General features: G+C 38.7%; 1 protein-coding gene across 8 annotated transcripts in view; it reads right to left on the reverse strand.

Moving 5' to 3' along the window:
- The window catches only part of map2k5 (mitogen-activated protein kinase kinase 5), a 246290-nt gene that overhangs the window by 58417 nt on the left and 167198 nt on the right, over window positions 1–20675 (reverse strand). For 5 of the 8 annotated variants that reach the window (XM_070858527.1, XM_070858526.1, XM_070858529.1 and 2 more), the window contains one exon: window positions 5825–5854. In XM_070858527.1, the coding sequence (XP_070714628.1) occupies window positions 5825–5854 (30 nt within the window). Of the gene's footprint in view, window positions 1–177; window positions 214–5824; window positions 5855–20675 lie in introns of all 8 variants that reach the window. The other 3 variants (XM_070858525.1, XM_070858521.1, XM_070858522.1) reach the window with 1 other exon arrangement.

The following is a 20675-nucleotide window of genomic DNA, read 5'->3' on the forward strand; positions in this document are numbered from 1 at the left end:
TGGGGGAGGGGGGGGGGGTGCTATGAAAGGAAGTGAAGGAGAAGAGGACATGCAGAAAGAGTCATGCTATTCTGCACCAGGAAAAGAGAAATCAAAAAGAAAGCACAAATCACACAGCGAGAGCTCCAAAGGCTCAGAATGTCATTAACATATGCATGGTATAGGCTATGTACCTGCCTTCTTTGTTGAGGAATGCATGGTGTGTGGAAGGGCCTGATGGGATGCAAGGCAGGGAAAGAATAACAAAAAATTATAAATAATCCTTAAAAATAACTTGTAGTCAAGATGAATATGAATTGGTTTCATTAAATGGAACCCACTGCATCATTCACTGCTAGAGCAGTAGGAGGCCCAAATTGGTTCACCCATAGTGCACAAACCGTTGTCTATTTAAATCATGCAAAGGAGTCTTGGAGTATCTGCCAGTATTTCTGTAGAATTGCTCTCAAGTGTCCTTTAATCATGTCCAAGTAAGTGCACCCAGACACACTGATTAGTTAACTATAGACTCATATGGACAGAAGACATCAATATGCAGCAAAGCTCTCCTGGGGGTGTAAAATACATTATACAAAAGAACTCAATGAAAAAATGATGCCTCCTAAAAGGAAATATCTATGAGTGAGAGAACTAAGTGCATACAGTTAAAACCAAGTTCATACAATCTAAAAGAGCTCAATTTACTGACATGTACTTGGATTTAAGGCTGATATAAAGCAGAGCATAAAAAATAAATAAGAAAACCCAAGGTAAATCCATATGGATTTTACAATTCCAAAACTTAACAGTTGAGGAGTTATTGTAAACTACACAAGACTGGAGGTAATTCCTCTCCCATCATTCACAAATCGAAAGAAGTTTATCCGCAAATCGGCCCCTCCATCCACAAATATTTAAAAGTGCAGCCACAAAGTTGCCTAACCTGTGTCATTGGGCAAAACTACAATTCTTCTTCATTAGGTAGTCAAAAAAAGTACAACATTAGGCTTGCATTTATTTCTAGAAGCTACATTAGCACTAGGCTTGTACATATTTATAGATACTCCATTAACACGAGGCACGTTGCTCTGTTTATAGATACTATGTGCAGTGTCCCTCTGAACTTTCCTCTTGTTTTTCCTAAGCTACTAACATGCCATCCTACACACTCCTCCTCCTCAGTGTATCTGCACTGTTATGAAATCAAGACTCACTGAACTGTCTTCTTCTCTGACTCAATTCTTTCGCAGCAACTCAGAACTATGGGACTCCCAGCGCATTAGTTTATTCATTCATTTAAAAATAACGTGGAACACACAGCAAGAGTATCCTCTCAGTGACCACCTGCTGTGTGCGCACTGGAAGAATGGACACATGGAGTCCATTCCAGGTAAGCTACCATTCCACCTATGTACCATTTGAAATAAATTGTACATATAGGGCTTCAGATCCTTGATCAGCAAAGTGGGATTAGGCTAGGTGGCTCATGTAGAGAAAAATACTAGTGGAGACTTGGTGGGCTGAATAGCCTGTTTTGTGCTGTAACATTCTATGATTTGGAGTTTAGAAACAAGAATGAGAAGATCAGAAAACACCAAACATAATACAGGTGCAACGTCCCGAGTCCAGAACTCCGAAAACCGGAATTGTCCAAAAAACGGATATTTTGCGCATAGCTGATGGTGTCGTCCGAAATTATTATCCAAAAACCGGACATTTTTGAGGCAAAACCCGAAATCACGGATTCGGTCAAGGATTCCGGATTTCAGACTTTTGAGTTTCTTGTTTGAAATCCGGAAAAACCCAAAAACCAAAACAGACCCGACCCCGAGGATTTTGGATTTCGGACGTTGTACCTGTAGTATCACTTAGAGAGACAAAAAAAGTTGTAATGGAAAGAGAAATTTGAATTAAGAGGCGAGAGAGTGATTGCTTATCAGAGAATATCCTTTTTTTTTTGCATCCTGTCCAAAGGTGTGAAAGTGGTGCTAGAAGAGCCTCCCAAGACATGGGAGGGGCGATGATCTCCGCTGTACGTTGTGTAAGAAAATTATAAATCCATTTTTTTATAAACCGGTTTATGATTCTGTTACTGATAGCAAAAGGTTTTTAAGTGCAAGAGAACTCTGTAAAAATATAGATTAATTAAACGTTTCTCTTGATGGGGGAAAAAGAGATTGTGCGCTAAATGCCTTTCATTGCTTTAAATTAAAAAATGAATATAAATAATTTTTTAAATGGTATCGCTGCAGAGGGACAAGACCTGCTATTATTAGGTCCTATTTTCAGTTTTAGCATAGCATTGGAACCATAAAAACAATTAGAAAATAGGCTGGTGGTGTGCATGGACTGGTGATCTGCTCCAAAAGCAACTGGCCTGCTCCCTCCCTAGAGTCTAGCCATTGGAGCTGAGAAGGAGAAGTAAGTGTTGCAAAATGGACACAAGCCTATTTTGTGCCTGCTCTGGGTGCAATTAGCATTTGTAGCTGAAAACAGAGTGGGAGAATTGGGCCCTAAGTGATTTGTGTATTACTGTGGTCAGGTGTGGGGGAGAGGACAGACTGACCCAAACTCCTTACACCAGCAGAGAACACCAAAACATCTCATTAGAATAGGGTAAAGCAATTAATAGAGCTAATTATTGTGTCAGTTTATATTATAGAAAATCAAATCAGTGCTTATTCATTCTAAAGTTGCATATGCCTCACAAATTAAAACAGTTTATGTCAGGAGTATTCATTATTCAAACAAAATGCACTCTTGGGAACATTAAAAAAAAAATTTTTGCTTCAATTTGGGAAATAAAATATTTTAAAATAGCTAAATTCTCATTTGTGGGTTGACTGAATAGGGTCTAAATCTTGGCCACATTCAAGAAAGCCCAAAGTTTTCATTCAAACTAAGTTTTGGGTTTCTGTTTGACATGCAGTCCGCACATGCATAATTAGTTGACCTGTAAATAAAACTCAATGTATTTCTATTATTTTAAAATATATTTCTCCCAGACAAAAAAAAAGCAACTTCCATCTCCATAAGCGCCTTACTGTTTTCATATGCCATCTGACTCGAGAGTTAAACCCACCCAAGGAAATGCTGGACTATGCCTCAATTCTTTTAATAGGGCAATGAGGGATACCTAGCAATCAACGGCAAAACTATATCACAATCAATCAGATGGATTTGTGCACTGGAGTATAAGTTTGTGTAGTGTAGAATATATATCAGAAGCCTCAAAACAAATTAGTCTTTAATCTTCAGTTTCTCTGCACTTTTTAAACTGATATTTATTTTTAAATTTAAAAGTGCACCCTGCATTCTTGATGTCTGGTGAAGTTCTGAAAAGTCTATCTGCTTTCGTGACAGAGGACTAGTGAGCTTTATTTGGTTACTTGAAAGTTAGTCTACAGCATTATAAGAATGTAATGCACCATGAAGGGGACAGACCACTTCAGTATAAGTTTCAGTTCAGGGAAAAGACAGGTTAACATCAGAATGCTATTAAAACATTTATTCTTTATACCTCAGTTTCCAGCATTTAATGATTTTCTTTTGATCTCTAAGTTTCAGCTCCCCTGATTTCTCAGAGAGCAGACAAGGATCGTTTTAGGAAGCTCTGGCACTACATGCCTTTAATTGCAGCTTGTTTCAAGAGTGGCTAATATTTTAGTGAAATATCACACTATATGTATACAGTCAAACTACAATTGGCAGGAATTGTAATTTTAGATAAATTGATGGGCTAGGAAGATTTCAAAAAGGTTAGCTTAATCATCCCAACAAATTCTTTTAGTGTTCTGCACCTGAAGCAACCAGCTTCCCTTCTGAAATGCGGCTTTATAGTTTAAATATTCATGCTATTTGTCGATGTTATAATAAATTAGTTGGGCAAAAAATTATAATTGAATCTGCAATTATGAAAAACATTCATCCTGAAGTAAATGTTTAAATAAGGATTTATTTAAAATTCTAGAAAGGTGTCAACTTAAAAAAAAAACATTTTTTTTTTTAATTTGCAACTGCAGCTTCCAAGTCAAACAAGCATTTAAATCCTTGATGAGTTGTCTGCATCTGAATGAAAATGTTCAGGGCAAGTAGTGTCAATAATATGGATTATATGCAAAAAAAGAGGGAAGAAACCTTGGTACATGCCGCTTCAGGGATTGTCTTGCATTGACTCCAATTAGTACTCGACATCTATTCAGCAAACTTTTACTTTTCATTAAATTAAAGCCACGTAAAGACCAGAAACATTTTTTAAGTAGCAACAGAGGCGACTAACCTCCCAGAGGCTAGTGTCAACTTTTAGCATAAATTCCCGTTAATTTTTTTCCCCGACGAGAAAAAGGAAAAAAAAAGCTATATATTGTATTCAAAACGGAGCAGTTGCTTAAAATAACTTGGGGAATGAAAGCGTGCTATCAATCAAAACAGCATCTGCCGCCGGTTGTATAAACAGAAGATCAAATAAGATGTCTTCAAGGATTTTCAGTGTGAACCGTAAAAAACTTCATTAACTTCTGACAAAGAATGCAAATTAATCACAACATGGGGTGAAATGAAATTAAAGACTCTTTTCTAATCAATGACAAAGCAGGATGAAATATTCCGAGCCTCTTAATGTGAGGGATGTTTACAGCGTACTCGGGGAAGCCAAAATGTAAGGTTTGAGTACAGTTCCACCTATGGCGGCTATTTAGGCCCCCCCCCAGAGCTATCTGCTTACAAGGAGTACATACATAGCACTGATACACAAACACACTAATCATCCAAATCTCAGGTGCATCCAATTTGTTATTCACACTCTCAGTGCCAGCAAAAAAATGCCTGGTGCAGACAGATGCACCAGGAACCTTAACTGACAGTTTTGGCCTCCGGAAGTACGATCACTACAGCAAAATCTACTACAGCCTCCAGGTGAAATGTCTGGAGCTCCATATGGAGCAGGGAAAATTAACAACAAGATGAAAATCACTACTGCAGCAGGGAGTCTGAATTTAAAAAAAAATGAAATTTAAAGATGAAGAAAGAGAAGTAATAAATTAATGGGGTGTGAAAACATTCAAAGCTTTACAATACCAGCGGCACTATTTGCACAGAAGTTATTTTTACTTCGGGTCATTTCAATGTAATTTATTAACCCGGCCTGGTTTCACAGCCTAAGAGAAGTCAGTCATTTTTTTCCTCCTTCCTCTTTTTTTTGGAAAGGGAAGCAAAATTTCTTATATTTGCACCAGTAGATCCAGCAAATCATACATGTAATATTCAATCAATCATACACTTGGTTAATATGCAGACTTGCATCAACCAGCTTAGAAGCTGTGTAACATGCAACTGTCATCTGGAAATCCTTCAAAAACAGACACAAGTCACTGGCATAATTTTTTTAAACTTTGGGGGAAGAGGGAACAGAAGAGAAAATATCAGCAAGAGCAGCAAATCCGAGCTGATTATTCAATAACCATGTTTGTGACACATACGCATAATCTAACCATGCATATATTTGTATGTGTAATACAATTCTTATTTGCATAATAATAACAAGTTAATGGATGCTCAAAGAGTGTAGGCCGACAACACGTTTAAATCAGACAAGCCCGAGGCTGTTCAGTCTATACAGACCACGGCCGGGGAGGGGGGGGGGGGGGGGGGGGGGGGGAAAGGGGGAGCTGGGGAGGAGAGAAATACAGGGATAAAATGGTTTCCAAAGCACTAGAAAGATAGCATATTTCAATTTAACACTGCAGCTTTATTTGTATGTGGCACAAACTTTCAAGATTGCTCCCTTGCACCTTCATACATAGGGATGAATGTCATGGTGGCAAAAGCCAGTAATGAACAATCTTACCTGAGGATATGGAAACCTCCCAAGAGCAAGCTGCAAAAGGAAATAATATTTGTCTAGTTATGGATCTGCATGTGGGGCATAGTCTCACTAAGACAAGAGCTTGAGTTCTACCATTAAAAAAAAACCAAGTCAAATTAACACTTCACAATATTATCTTTAAAAACACTTCTAAATGCAAAAGTTTTTTTTTAAAAAAAGGTCATTTAAACACAGGTCTAATATTGGATTTTATTTTAATCATGTATAAATTCCTACACTGAGCTATTTTAAAAGAAAAGGGAACACAGAGCATAGTGTGTAATCTTCTAAGAAATAGCCTGCAGATATTTCACTGTACTAAATGTGCTTCAGATTTAATGAAGCTCTAATGTCCTTCTTAATTTTCCCTGTTTCAGTATCACCAGGGGTTGAAAGAGGCTGTATCTCCAGAAGGATGCGGCCCTGATGAAAATTATCAACCACCGTTCCGCTTCTGAGTCCAAATCACAGATTTCGCAGACACATGAATACATTTTTTTTCCAGTGCTACAGAGGAATGGTGCAAGTTTTATCTATTTCAGTGAAAGTGGGTAAAAGAAGCTTCCTACAATATCATTAAAGCATCTGATGCCACAGACCATTTCCTGGAATGTGAATAGCTAACTAGAGTGCATTATGGGATAATGTAAGAATCACTTCAGGAAAATAAAATACTTCGTTGCTGAATGCTTTTAAGATCATTACTGTATAAGTAATAAGAAACAAGTGGAGTTTTGTATGTTGTGGCTGAGAGCACCCCATGTTAAGATTAAACAATTTAGTACACTAATGTGTGCTCTTGGTCATTACTATTTAGCAATTCTGGAAATTCAAACCAATACATTATCACTGGACGATCAAGTCAGAAAATGCATATACATTTTTTTTGTAACTTTTGAAGTCAGACATCCAGTATAAAGAGGTATCTCTGAAATCGCAAATTATTTGTTCATTCTCCTGCTCTGCGCAAGTGCACATATAGTCATAAATAGAATTATTAGGTTATCCAGTGTATATAGTTATCAGCATGCAATAGAGGCAGGTGGAGAATTACACTTAAGCCAACATTTTTGCCAATTCTATCCCCTTCTCCCTCTCCTGAAGATACTTACTCCTGCCAGGGTAAAGTTGTACAGGCACTGGATAACCTCGAGTATTTTACCCAAATGGCCATTCTTCATATGCAAGCCCAGAGAGTGAGTGCTGACAGGCTATTCAATAGTTGGAAGAAAAAAAACCAAGGCCCAACAACCAAACATGATTCTTTCCTCACCCAACTCATGCACATCGGCACTTTTCAGCAGAAGGTAAATTGGACAGCAATCGCGAGTGGGACCCAAGATTGATTTTCCCATCCCCATCCTTGGGTGCTTGACCAACTGGAGCACTCTCACTGCCACCGAGGCAGTGACCAGCTCACGCAGTGCTACTGCAAATCGAACCGGGCCTGCGTAGCTCAGTTCCACCATATCTTTTAAAATGAGCTATCGAGGAAGCCAGTGTGCTTTAATATTGTGCTTTACTCTTAATCATTATCCAAAACTGCTTCCATGATGAGACTTGTAATCACAATTATACCCTATTATTATATAGCTGAAACGGTTCTCAAGACATAATCCGTATTCAGACAGGCAAAGTCGATAATTGTAATGCAGAGTGCTTTTCACACTTCTAGAGTACAAACTGAAAATGCTATTCGCTCACCAATCCAATACTACTGTTATAGTACGTATACGTCGGTGGGGAGATAATGGGGAGGGGGCTTATGTGCTTACTCAGATAGATCACTATTTAACAAAGGTAGTTTTCAGAGTGTCCTGGCCAATATTCCTCCCTCAGTCACTCGGCAGCAAAAATAAATCAACTGGTCATTTAGCTCATTGTTGGTTGTGCGATTTTGCTGTGATCAGAACAGCTGTGCTTGCCTATAAAACAGCCGTAGGTACACATTCAAAGTAATTCATTATATTCAGGGTGCATTGGGAGTTTCTAAAAGCCCGATAAAATGTTATACAAGCCTTTATTTCCTTCTGGTCATGTGCATCAGCCAGTCAACAGCAAACATTTTTTTTTCCACAATGTCTTTGCCCTACCTCATTAGATTCACCTATGCTGCATGGGCACATAAATTAATCCCCGGTCTCTGTTACTACTTCTGTTGTATCAGCTAGGAGGAAATACACGAGAGGTTTATTCACCCTAATAACTTCTCTCTCATAGGGAAAGGTGCTTTGACCTCCATCTTGTCCCTTTTCAAATACTGAGCTAAAAATAGGGTGCTGTGGGCTTTTGAGCTCGCTTCAAAACTGGTTACATTTTATATGGTTGAATCACAAACATCTATATATAAAAAATCTTGTGTCGGTGTGCACTGCCCATCAACTTGTACCATTATAAATTCCTATGTCTAGATTTATAATGGAAATTGCCGATGTTGAACTGTCGCACTGTAACTATATCCTCCAACTAGCAGAGGCATTGCAGCACCACCACTGACGGGAGGGTGCAAATACAGCTTGGCAAGTTCACAAGCAGTTTTCATTGTAAATATGGACAAAGAAATTAATTATGGTAATATACAATAAGGACAGAATGTGCGACTTTAAAATGGGCACATATACTTCCGCATGCCCATGAGTAATTATCCCGATGTCCAACCCCTGATTCAGCTGAAGACCACACTTACTCTTGATTCTCCATGTGCAATGCCACGAGAGGGCGATTTATTAAAATAAAAGTGTAATGTCTCGCATGCATTTATGTCTAACAAATTCCCATGCATATCTCTGTGCTACACTTAAAAAAAAACAATGTGACCTGTAATTTACCTGAGCATCTTCTAACGGAGTTGAGGAAGGCATAGAAAATACTTTCCAATGGAGTTCAGGAGACACAGTGTCAACCTTGGATCAGTTTGGTAGCACTCTCACTTCTACGTTAGAAGGTTCGAGCCCCATTCCAGGATTTGAGCACATAGTAAACTGACACTTCAGTGGAATACCATCGGAGATGCTGCCTTTTGAATGAGATGTTAAACCAAGGTCTTGTCTGCTTTCTCAGGTAGCACTTTTTGAAGAAGAGCAGAGATCATCTCCCAGTGACCTGCCCAGCATTTATCCCTCAACCCACACCACCAAAAATAGTTCACCTTATCTCATTATGGTTTGTGGGACCTTGATTTGCGTAAATTATTTACTGTATTTGCCTACAAAACAGCAGTGACTACACTTTAAAAATAATTAATTGGTTGTGAGTGTAAATAAAAGTCTTGCATCTATCACACTCTAGACCTCACCCGTTGTTACAGATGTAAAACATTCTATAAAAGAGAGAGAAATAAAGCCAGTTATTAACCTGGAGTTTGCAATTTACAACTGCTCTTTAATTGACCTCATCAACTTATATAGGACAGTGGCCTTAAAGGCACAGCCCAGGTTAACAGCTAAACATCCCACCAGTGTTCCAGATGATGAACAATGCCATAAGAGATCATTACATAAAACTACAGTTGGCTTGTATGATGTCAGGCTTTGCAATACAACCTGATGTTTATTATACGGGCTAGAAATTGGTCTTTTGGTGATAGCGGTATTTTTTCGGCATTTTTCGCCAAAAATACCGCTAATCACACCGCCATTTTTTAAAGGCCTAAAATTGGCAAAAGAATGCGCCCAGCGGTAAAAATTGTCGTTGCACGAGGATTTGCGGCGGAGAACGCAGTCCTCGCCAACTTTAGTCCGAGGCCGATTACAACCAAAAGACAGGCCCTGGAGGGGGGGGGGGGGGGGGGAAAGGGGGAGAAACACAAAAAAAAAATTGCAAAAACAAAAAAAAATCACAAAACATTCACACACATTTCACAAAATGTGAGGTTATCCACTTTGCTAGAAAAAATAGAAAAGCAAATTATAATTTAATTGGAGAAAAATTGCAAAGTGCTGCAGTACAGAGGGACCTGGGGGTCCTTGTGCATGAAACAGAAAAAGTTAATATGCAGGTACAGCAAGTGATCAGGAAGGCAAATGGAATGCTGGCCTTTATTGCAAGGGGGATAGAGTATAAAAGCAGAGAAGTCCTGCTACAACTGCACAGGATATTGGTGAGGCCACACCTGGAGTACTGAGTACAGTTTTGGTCTCTGCATTTAAGAAAGGATATACTTTGCATTGGAGGCTGTTCAGAGAAGGTTCACTAGGTTGATTCCGGAGATGAGAAGGTTGACTTATGAAGCTAGGTTGGGCCTATACACATTGGAGTTCAGAAGAATGAGAGGTAATCTTATCGAAACATAAGATTATGAGGGGACTCGACAAGGTGGATGCAGAGAGGATATTTCCATTCATAGGGGAAACTAAAACTGGGGATTTAGTCTCAGAATAAGGGGCCGCCCATTTAAGATGGAGACGAGGAGGAATTTCTTCTCTGAGGGTTGTAAATCTATGGAATTATCTGCCCCAGACAGCTGTGGAGGCTGGGTCATTGAAAATATTTAAGGCGGAGATGAGACAGATTTTTGCGCAATAAGGGAGTAAAGGGTTATGGGGAGTGGGCAGGGAAGTGGAGCCGAGTCCATAATCAGATCAGCCATGATCTTATTGAATGGTAGAGCAAGCTCGAGGGGCCAAATAGCGTACCCCTGCTCCTATTTCTTGCATTCTTAAGACACTTATCTAGCGAATCACTGACAAAGAATTTAAAAGTAAAAACTTTAACTTACCTTTTTTGCAGTTCTTCATACTTACCGCTGTTTCTGGGGTTGCAACGCAGGCTTTTCTCAAGCGTTTTTTTTCCCACCCAGAATACGGGCGCGCAGACCGGCCAATTTAAAGCGAGCTTTTGTCCATCTTGCACGCTGGCAGTCTGTTTTTCAGCGGTATTTCAAAACCGCCGGCGCAAGACTTCGGCCAATTTACCTGATCACCTTTTTCTGCCAAAAATGGCTAAATATCGCTGAAAAAACGGGCGCAAGACTGGCCAATTTCCAGACCATAGATTTTTTAAATGAACAAAATATAGAAGAAAATACATAAGGATAAGAACAGCACAATATCTATTGTCAATATCAAAATGAAATTAAAAACTATTAACATTTTACAAGATGATGGAAAGCTAGTTCAGAAAGATAATAATTGCAAAATTAACTTTTAAAAATGGCTGTTCTTAATTTATTTTTGGTGAGATTTAATTTGCTCTCTTTTAAGGTGAATGATGTTAGTGCTGGGGAATAGAACACTTTCCATTTCAAACATTGAGTGCAAGCATCAATTATTTCCAGGTCATGCACAGCACAGGTAGTTGTGAAGTTTAAAAAAACCTCAACTTTATCCCAACAATGTGCCTCAGCTCCAATATCGGAAGAGCACTCCCGACTGCACCAGGGTGATATTATTCCATTTTCCACACCCTCCATCTATGGCCTCTGAGGGAGATGCCAATGTAGTGTCAATCTATGTCGAATATGCCCCCACCTTATTGATATCTTTTGAAGATTTTAATATGGTAATTTATATATTACATATACACACATAGTTCAGTCAAATGGTATAATATTTAAATTGCCTGTTCAAATCTCTGTCAAGCCAACATATATTTAATACTTCAGAGTATGGATGTGATTTATTACTAATCCCAAATCAATTCTCTTATCTTCCTACAGAGTGATAAAATCCAAATGGATTTAAAAGCCTTCGTTTCTCTGAAATGAAAACAAGATGCTTGTGAGGATAACTTGACAACAAAAGGTCACGGTACAGTCTAGAAAATACAGAGCCAACTTGAAGTGGCGCTTCTATTAAATGTGCAAGATTTACAGTGGAAGGAGAAGAAAGCATTCCAAATTAATTTAATCTTCTAGTTCACAGCTGCATTTGAGGAAACTGTCCAGGGCTTAAGAACAAAACCGTGAAAGGGCTGTGTGTGTGTGTGTGTGTGTGAGAGAGACAGAGAAAGAGAAAGAGAGAGAGAGACACTTCAATTTTTAATGTATAACAGCCATTAGCTGATAACCTGTGGAATCTTCACCCCTGTGAATCAGCACAAATGCAAGTAACAAAGTGATGAAGTGACACATTTGCTTCATGTTTGGAACCACAGAGGGAGGGGTGTCACTAATACCTCATCATGGCTAGGAAGAAATATGCCCTAATCACCTCAGAGATACCTTTTGTGCAACCAAAATAACTTTATGACTGAATTAGCTATGCAGGTTCTGCAACAAAAAAACATGCTTTTGCACTGTAATTAAAAAATAAATCTACTGACTGTTATTTTACCAGGTGCTGCTGTGCATTTTATTTGGAATAGGGGAAGGAAAATACTGCCTTGTAGCCTAACTGTATAAACTGAGATTGCAGCTGAGTGTAATAGAATGGAGGTCTCAACCTCTGTAAATTGTATGTATCTAAACTAACACTTACTGCCGTCCGCATGCAGCTAAGCTCTAAGCTCCAACCAGTATAGGGTTACATCCCAGTGCAGCATGCAGATAAATCATTCTGGAATATTACTTCAGCAAAGTTTAGCCACGACTGGAGCATATGTGCTTCCGAGCCACTGAAGCAAGTGACCATAAAATACACTAATTACTGGAAGTTATGGTCAGTGAGTGATTGATAGCCCTCTGCGAGGCAACTTCCTCATTTCTGCTCCTATGACAGGGCTCATCCGGCACATGGCAATTATTAATTCATGACCCTCCCCTAAGGCACAAGTACCTTTACTCTTCTCATTCCCCTACTTCCAATGTTACTGAAAACTGCAATTAACGGCAGACCACGATTTCATCAGTGTTTTGGCACCTCTGGAAGATGGTGCACCATTGCACTATTTTGAATGTTTGGCATATATCCCTGGCTTTATTGTAATGCATCATTTTGAGTCTTGTTGCTGCCAAGTTAATTTTAACACAGGTTTATTTTTGCAATTTTTTTAACCTTTTGATCTACATAAGGCTGGCACTTGCAAAAGAGGCTTGACAGTTATTTTGTTTATTGCTGCCCCCAAATGTTAATGTAGATGGCCTCTAGTCGAACAGCTGCTGTTAATACCATGGCCATAGCTATGTATTACAGGCATCTGCTACACTGTGGCACTGCGTTGCCAAGAGAATTTTAACCCTTTCTGTACAAGGTTTACTTACTCTTGTCAAGACCACAATCAAAGATTATATTTCAACCAAGACCTTTGTAATGGCTGCTACTGTTATTTTGAAATAAAAAAAACCAAAAGTGGGTTGTAATTATTGGGAGTTATCAAAAGCATACGATCTCAGGCGGAGGCAGCAGTACCATTATAACTAGCTTCAGCATCCTTATTGGCAAAGTAGCAGAGTACGCAAGGTACCCACAGCACTGTACCCCATCTACTAAAATATGAACGTATTTTAACAGCAATTACTCTTCCACTTTCAGCTGTAATTAGGAGGTAACTTATCATAATGCGATCAGATTAGATGCGAGAAGGCACAAATCCCTGACACAGTCATGTGTTTGAAGAACTTAATTTAAAATTGTGAAAGCAATGTTGCATGTTTCCTTAAAGGGACCATGCGCTGATAGTCTAGTATTGGCCACGGTAAAGGAACGACAGGCAAGCTTCATTCTGGAACGGGGGCAAACTTTTGAGTTCATTAAAAGTACTGTATCGGTTATCGCCTTGAGGTTTAATTAACTCTCTGTCCCCTATTACTCAAAGAACCTTTGCGTTTGTGTACTATATTTAGCCAGAGCCAACTTAGATGATTAAAATCTTTGGAACGTACTAAGATATTAAAAGGACCAATCTTCGTCCAAAATATTCTGTGCGATTTATTAATTCTTTTGTTAAAAACAAAGATACTTACTGTCATCCCTCCCCAGGGTAATTAAAATGATTTTTTTTCTTAAAAAGGTCAATTTTGAAAAGGTTTCAGAGTGATTTTGTCTCACTCCAGTTGGATCGGAGGACAGGTAGGGAACATGCAATTGTGTAGAGGAGCAGACCATTTGGCCCATCAGGTTTGCAAACTAGTTTTGTTAGGCATGGCAGCTGTCTTTTTAAGACAAATCCTCTGCATTTTCTCCATATCCCTTTACAACGGCGCCACCCTTCCTACCCCACAATCTCCGCTCAGAGGCTTAAAGCAATATGGACTAGGAACATCCGAGGTTGGATCTGTGACCTGTAACCGATCTTAGCTGGGTTTGTAGTTGATGCTAGAATTTGCCTCAGCAACCCTGGTTATGAAGAAAAAGTTGCAGAGGCTTCTTGTTGCTTGTTGTTGTCCAGGGACTAAAAGTGCATGTATATGTGGACATCAATATGCACAGCTTCAGGCTGGGATTGGTTTGTATTGGAAGTGGACCCCAATAAAAATCAAACAGATCACAAACACTCCACATCTAAACACACACAAGAATTGGACAAGGTACCACAGGATTTCCGGTGCCCGTGAAGCCATACCCCTGCACAAATCAGCGCATTCAAGACAGGCAAGGAGAAAAAAAGGGAGAAGTTAGCGGCAGAATTGCAGTGTTATTGATTCAACAGCTAAAACGGTATTAAGGAACACTGCCATTTTAAATAAATCCCAGAAGATAGCCATAGATACAGCATACCATACTGCTACAAAACAAGAATGACTAACTACACTTCAGAAGTACTTCATTGGCTATGAAGTGATTTGGGACGTCAAGAGGACATGAAAAGTGCTAAATATTGTTTGTATGCTGAGAAATTTCTGGGAAATAACTTACAATTTCACAAACACATTGTATGCATACAATGATAAAACGTATCTTTGGGTACAGACTGGTGGCAGATTATGCTGGTGTTTCAACCAGCATGTAATAATGATAACCACTGTAGCACAGGGTAGTATCTGTTCTATATGCAAATACTATAATATGGCTTCTGTTTGTATTGAATACTGTTTGTATTCTACTGAGAGCTAGTATGTAAAAGTTGTTCCCTCAAATCTCCACCGTTTCCATCTTTTTATTTTCTTCCAAAAATGTAAATGCTTGCATTCATCAAGTTGAGGAGGTCAGTGCCAGGGAACGGAATATTGTTGTCCAGTAAGAACCATTGACTAGCCGCAAGTGTGGATATGGCGGCACAGTTTTAGCCACAATTTTATTGGCAATCACCTTACATATACGCACACAATACTGGCAAATATATATTTACTTAACATCTACCACCATTCTGTAAAGTAAAGCACTCACAACCATCAAAAAAACACTGGCATACTCTGCTTTTCATCTTACCATTATGCCAACAAACATAGGCTAAAGTACATGTGCATACGCAATGTGAATGAGTATTGCAATCACGTGCCCAACCTATGGTGTCTATTTTTTATTTACTAATCAGAAATGCAATTTGCCATATTTGGATTCCCAATTCTCCAAATGTGGCTAATGGCTAACATATTGGACGATACTGCCCTAAAGTACCAGTATAACACTACCTCCACTCACAACCATCACTGCGGGCTAAGTGACAATGCCAATTTGGTTATAATAATGAAATGTTTCATACGACAGTACTCAAATCCACTCTGGGTTCAAGAATATCCTAAACCCAATTCAAGCTAGCAGGGCTGACTTGCATGCCAAATCCCTAGCGTACTAACCAATTGCGTCTCTTCCACCTCACTTTTCGATTTTCTTGTCAATTTAAAATGACCACCTCTCAAAAACACACATATCAAACTGCCATCGGAAGAATTCATTATGAATAGGTATTGCAGTTATTTTATATAAAAATTAACGTTGAAAGCATAGTGCCTTGAATTTAGTTCCAACTACTTGTTCTCAATTTGTTCAGTGAAAACAAGTCAATGCTAATGGTACGACATTGCAAAAAAAAAGATTTAAAGAAATGCAAAGGTGAATTACAAATATTACAATCTTAGCATTGTGTTAATTAACACAACTATTCTTGTGTGTCAGGTCATTGGGAAGAAATCTATTTATACCTGCACTACCATACATTACATCAAGCCTACATCACCAAAAAGCACATATATACTTAATCTAATTTAATGGAGTACATTTAAAATGATTGAGCTGTACATTTAGATAAAGCACTAGCACTCCAATAGTAACTTTTTTTAAATACAGAAAACAAGTTATGATTTTTGTTCAATTATCAGTTTTACAAATTCATGCTTGTATCATTTGCTATGCAAAATTAATGTTAGTGAACAGCCTTGTTTGCCCTGGCGAATTATCTAATCTTGACCACAATCAGGTGTCATGTAGAATGGGCTCCTTGCCAATTTGATATAATACTGAGAGTAAATAAGGGCTTTTACTAAAGTAGAATTTTTAAATATTTACAGGAGAAACAGTTGGAAATGCCACACAAATGATGGATTTTCCTGTAATCACAGGAATAAAGTTCAGCATAAATTTATCAGTGAACAACAAACTACTTTGCATTAGATGGAAAATGTCATGTGGTTGCTAGCTTTCAATGTACCCCTTGGTAAACAGTCAGAGTTACCAGATTTTGGAGGCCTGTGTGTTTAGCATGGTTAACACTGAAATTAGCACTGCAATTATGAGTTTTAACTTGATGCACTGCATGAGTGATTTATGACGCTGTTATACTTCAGATGCCTGTATGGGACTGTCCTGCTTAAGTAGAGCCAGCAGACCCGAGTTATACTGCTAGCTCAGTGCAGCTCTCTGGCCAGGCAAAGTGGCGGCTCTCTGTATAGGCAGAATTGTATATACGTGCAGAGCTTTGCTCACCAGCATCCAAATAATGGCTACATTTCATGTTAGTGAACTGTTAACATGTCACAATTTATAAAAGTTTATTTTAAACAGTTTAATGCAGCTAAAAAGACAATTGACATGTCAACACACTAGATGCACTTGTATTGCAGCTGGCTCAAAAACAAAACATCGTGAAGCCATCTCCTTTACGTGTCACGTGGTTTGCTAGAATGTGATCTGTCTGACTTAATTTCCAAGTTACATTACACAGTTTATGTTGATACAAAGCTGAATCACTTCATTTTAATGCAATCTCTGCATTGTAAGTGCCGTGTTGTACAACATAACTCACCCAGTGACACAAGTAATCATTACCGACTCATGCCCACTGTGTCACATTATAGAAACTGGTGCCACTAAATAGTTAATTTGCAGAAACTGCCGGTGCCCAATGTGGATACTTTAGTTATTTTATTTTGTTAAATTGCTTGTATTTTGTATATTATATCAAGTACCGTTTTCCTTGCTTAAAAGCAATGATACAAAATCAATTTCCCAAAACATATTTTGTTAATATAAATGTAAAAATTTAAGCTATGAATGGGGACCACCCTCAAAGACAATGAATTGCTTTTTATCCAATTCAAAGTATGGAGGATTCTTTCTTTCTTATTGCATTTCGTTATCAGTCAATAGCGCTTGTTTTTAAAAAATGACAATTTATTTGCTTTGAGTTAACAGAGTTGCTTTAAACATCCATAAATCAAATGGATAAGAATAATTTATGACTTTTGGCAGCAAGAGACAGAAAAGGTTTCAAAACCTGCTCACAAAAAAATTAAATAATAAAAAACATTGGATTAATGTCCTCATTAGACTCACTGACTAACAGTAACCTTGAGGTATTATTTTGGAAAGGGTGGGGAGGGTTAGACTCAATATTGTAACTACACACACTAATAGCAAGAGGGAATGCTTCACATTATACATAAAGGAGTTTCTTCCAGTTTATACAGAAAGTCTCACCAGCAAGACTCCTTTTAAAAATCACTGAGCATTTTTGCCTCTCTAAAGTGGTTGGAATGGCTTTCAAGCTTCGTTTGAAAAGATGGAATGTGCAGACATCGTTTACTTCATGAAAACGCGACTGATGTCACAGCCCGCGATAATATGAAGCAAATGCAGAAAATAACACTCAGCTTTTCCAGCATGCCACAACTGAGCAATTGAGATTTCTGTTACGCAAATAACATGGATCTTCCCTCAAATGTTTGTTGTCTACTCTACTGATGTTTTACATTTTTGTTTAAGTCCAGCAGTGTCATTAAACAAAAATGAGGAAAAACACACAAACAGGCCGAAAACATATTTCTTTGTTAAGAGTTTCATTTTTTTTTAAATGGGGTGCGAACAGCAAGACTACCCTTTGAACAACAACAACTTGTATTTATATAGCGCATTTAACAGAGAAAATATAGGGTCTCCCAATGGGGTACTCAGAAAGGCTTTATCCACACAGTAAGCCACACAGACATGGGGATTCAATTTACAGTCTGTACTGAGTTGGTTCATCTCAGCACCTCTTGGCTGGAGAAAGGAAAAATTAATTCTTGCTCCCAAATGTTATTCAGTGACTCTTGCTGGAAAGCGAGCCTCTGCGAATCTTAGGTGACGACAGGATCAGGCCAAGCTGTGGTGCTGCCTGCAGTTGAATAGCCTTTTAACGCTCATCATATAGGCTCAGAAATGAAGAATGGTCATTTGCCGAAGTCCTAAAGGGCTGTGGGCCACCCCCGTGGGGCTGCATAGCAGCAAGAATCAGTGCCTTATAGGGAGCGCGAGTGAAAAGGTGAGAAACTGAATAAAGGAGTTTTTCTTAAAATGAGAAGAAATGTATTTCCGTGAACATCTTCTGTGTACATCAAGACAACCAGTAGTGGAAATATGCACAAAAACATGAACACAAAATATATACATATTCCACAAGTTCACATTATTAATGACACAGAAAATAAACAACCTGATTTCGTCATTTGACTTGTTCCTGCAAACATTTTCCAAAATGAATCACTTGATGCACTCTGCATTCAACTGTCGCCGTTCAACTGGTAGCTGATATAATGGAATTAACACTAACACGGTGTGTCTATTATCTCTCCACCTCAATTGCTGGTGCTACTTTGACGGCAGTGACCTTGTCAGTCTTTTTTTGCCTGTTACTCACCTATCTCAAGACACATTTTTTTCCTCACTGAAACCTTTGTCTTTGCCTACTCAACTCACTGTATCATTCAAACTGCTTCAATAAAAAAACATCATGTTGAAGGGGCCCTCTGAGGAACATCTGACATGCCAATTAACAAAATACAACAAAGCCAAATTGTTCTGTGCACTTTACTCCGGAGACGATGACTTGTGACAAAAATTAAGGGGTAGAGAGTGAACAAGGACTGTAAAGATAAAACAGGCACAGGAGAGGTTTACTGGCAGATCTGATACTTCCAGTTAAATCAAATGCTTCATTTGAATTTCTTTAGAAAAAAAATAAAACAATCTCAACATTACACACACCGGGAATAGATGGGGGAATAAAATAGGAAAAAACAATAGCCAAGAGAAACTATTAAATAAATAACATCCACTGTTGTCACAAAAGCCTAGGAATTACGGTTTGCAAATAGTGGGGAATGTACACTTAAGGGCCAAATTTCCAAGTTTGTGCTACTGATGGGGGTGGGGGGTACTCTTGCCCTGCCAGCTGGAAATATCAGGAAATCACTGGCGGACAGAAAATCATGGGTGGTGTGCAAGTGATTTCCTGTGACTGAGCAAAGTACAACTGGCACTGAGGCTCCCTGTCAAGTAGCATGAACTTGGAAAAATGCCCCATATTAATGCATTTGTATCACATCCCTCTGTCCGCTATTTTAATGGGGAGCCAAACCATTTGAAATGAACGGGTTAATGTGACCATTAAAATAATGGACATAGGAATGTCACATAAATGCATTGTGTTCTGTATACAAATATTGCAGTCCGTCATTTCTCGGTTCAAGATTTTCATGAAAGTGTAATAGTGGGTATGAGAATTTTTTGTATCATATAGATAATAGATTTTGTCTTTAACTTGAGGATAATCATTACAGTAAGAATGGAAAAGCTATGTACTGAATATATAGATGTAATAATGCTCTTAACTCTATACATACATAAAACAGGGCCTGTGTGGCAAAACAGTGCACAGGGTGGTGAGACACAAGTTCGATACATCAGGAAGGAGAAAGCATTGGTGGTTAGATATCAGTCACTGGCAATAGAATCAATTTGAGGTGATGAATTAAGAGAATCATACAAGAAGGGTATTGGGGTAACATTAAAGTGCATTGCTTAAAATGACATTTTTCCTGCATCAAATTGGTACTAATATGCCAAATAAATCTGGTGATAAAAGTGACATTTGACCAAAGCAATCCTGCATCCGAGTGGGTTATGTTTACAGTCTGCCCAGAGGCATTTTCCTATGTGTATCCTCTTTCTTCCACTGATTTTCTTCTCTCATTGTTGTCCTTCAGACCACAGTCCTCATGTGTCAGAAGACTGGACCAGGTGATGTACTCAGATGGGACCTTTGAGGTTGCTTCTGGCCATTTGCCAGAAGATGGCACAAGAGCAAAATGGTGGCAGCTCAGTCTAATTTTCCTTCTCTCCCACAGGGTTGGCATCTAGCCTCCAATCAGGAGCTCCTTGCAAGTAGCATAGTGAGATGGCATAATGGGGAATGGACCTGTGGCACTGCATGGTAGTGTCCCAACACACAGCCTCTGTTTTGGGGAAAAGTCTTGCATGCAAAAACATTAAGCTGTTTTTTTTCTCTTTACAGATTCTGATGGACCTGCTGCACATTTCCAGCATTTTTTTTAATTACGTTGTCCTGCCACTAACCTCAGTTATACTTGAGGTTAGATCATTATTGTAATCATGTTTCTGGTACACCAGCTTTTCCATTAATTATAGCAAGATATTTTGGTTCTTATCATGACGAGTTCCTAATCACAGGTGAACTATCAGGAATAAGTTTAGAGGGAAAACAGGAGGCCTAGCTGATCAAGGTTGCACCCACCCAACAC

This window comes from Pristiophorus japonicus, chromosome 17, assembly GCF_044704955.1.
Source record: "Pristiophorus japonicus isolate sPriJap1 chromosome 17, sPriJap1.hap1, whole genome shotgun sequence".
NCBI classification, from domain to species: domain Eukaryota; kingdom Metazoa; phylum Chordata; class Chondrichthyes; family Pristiophoridae; genus Pristiophorus; species Pristiophorus japonicus.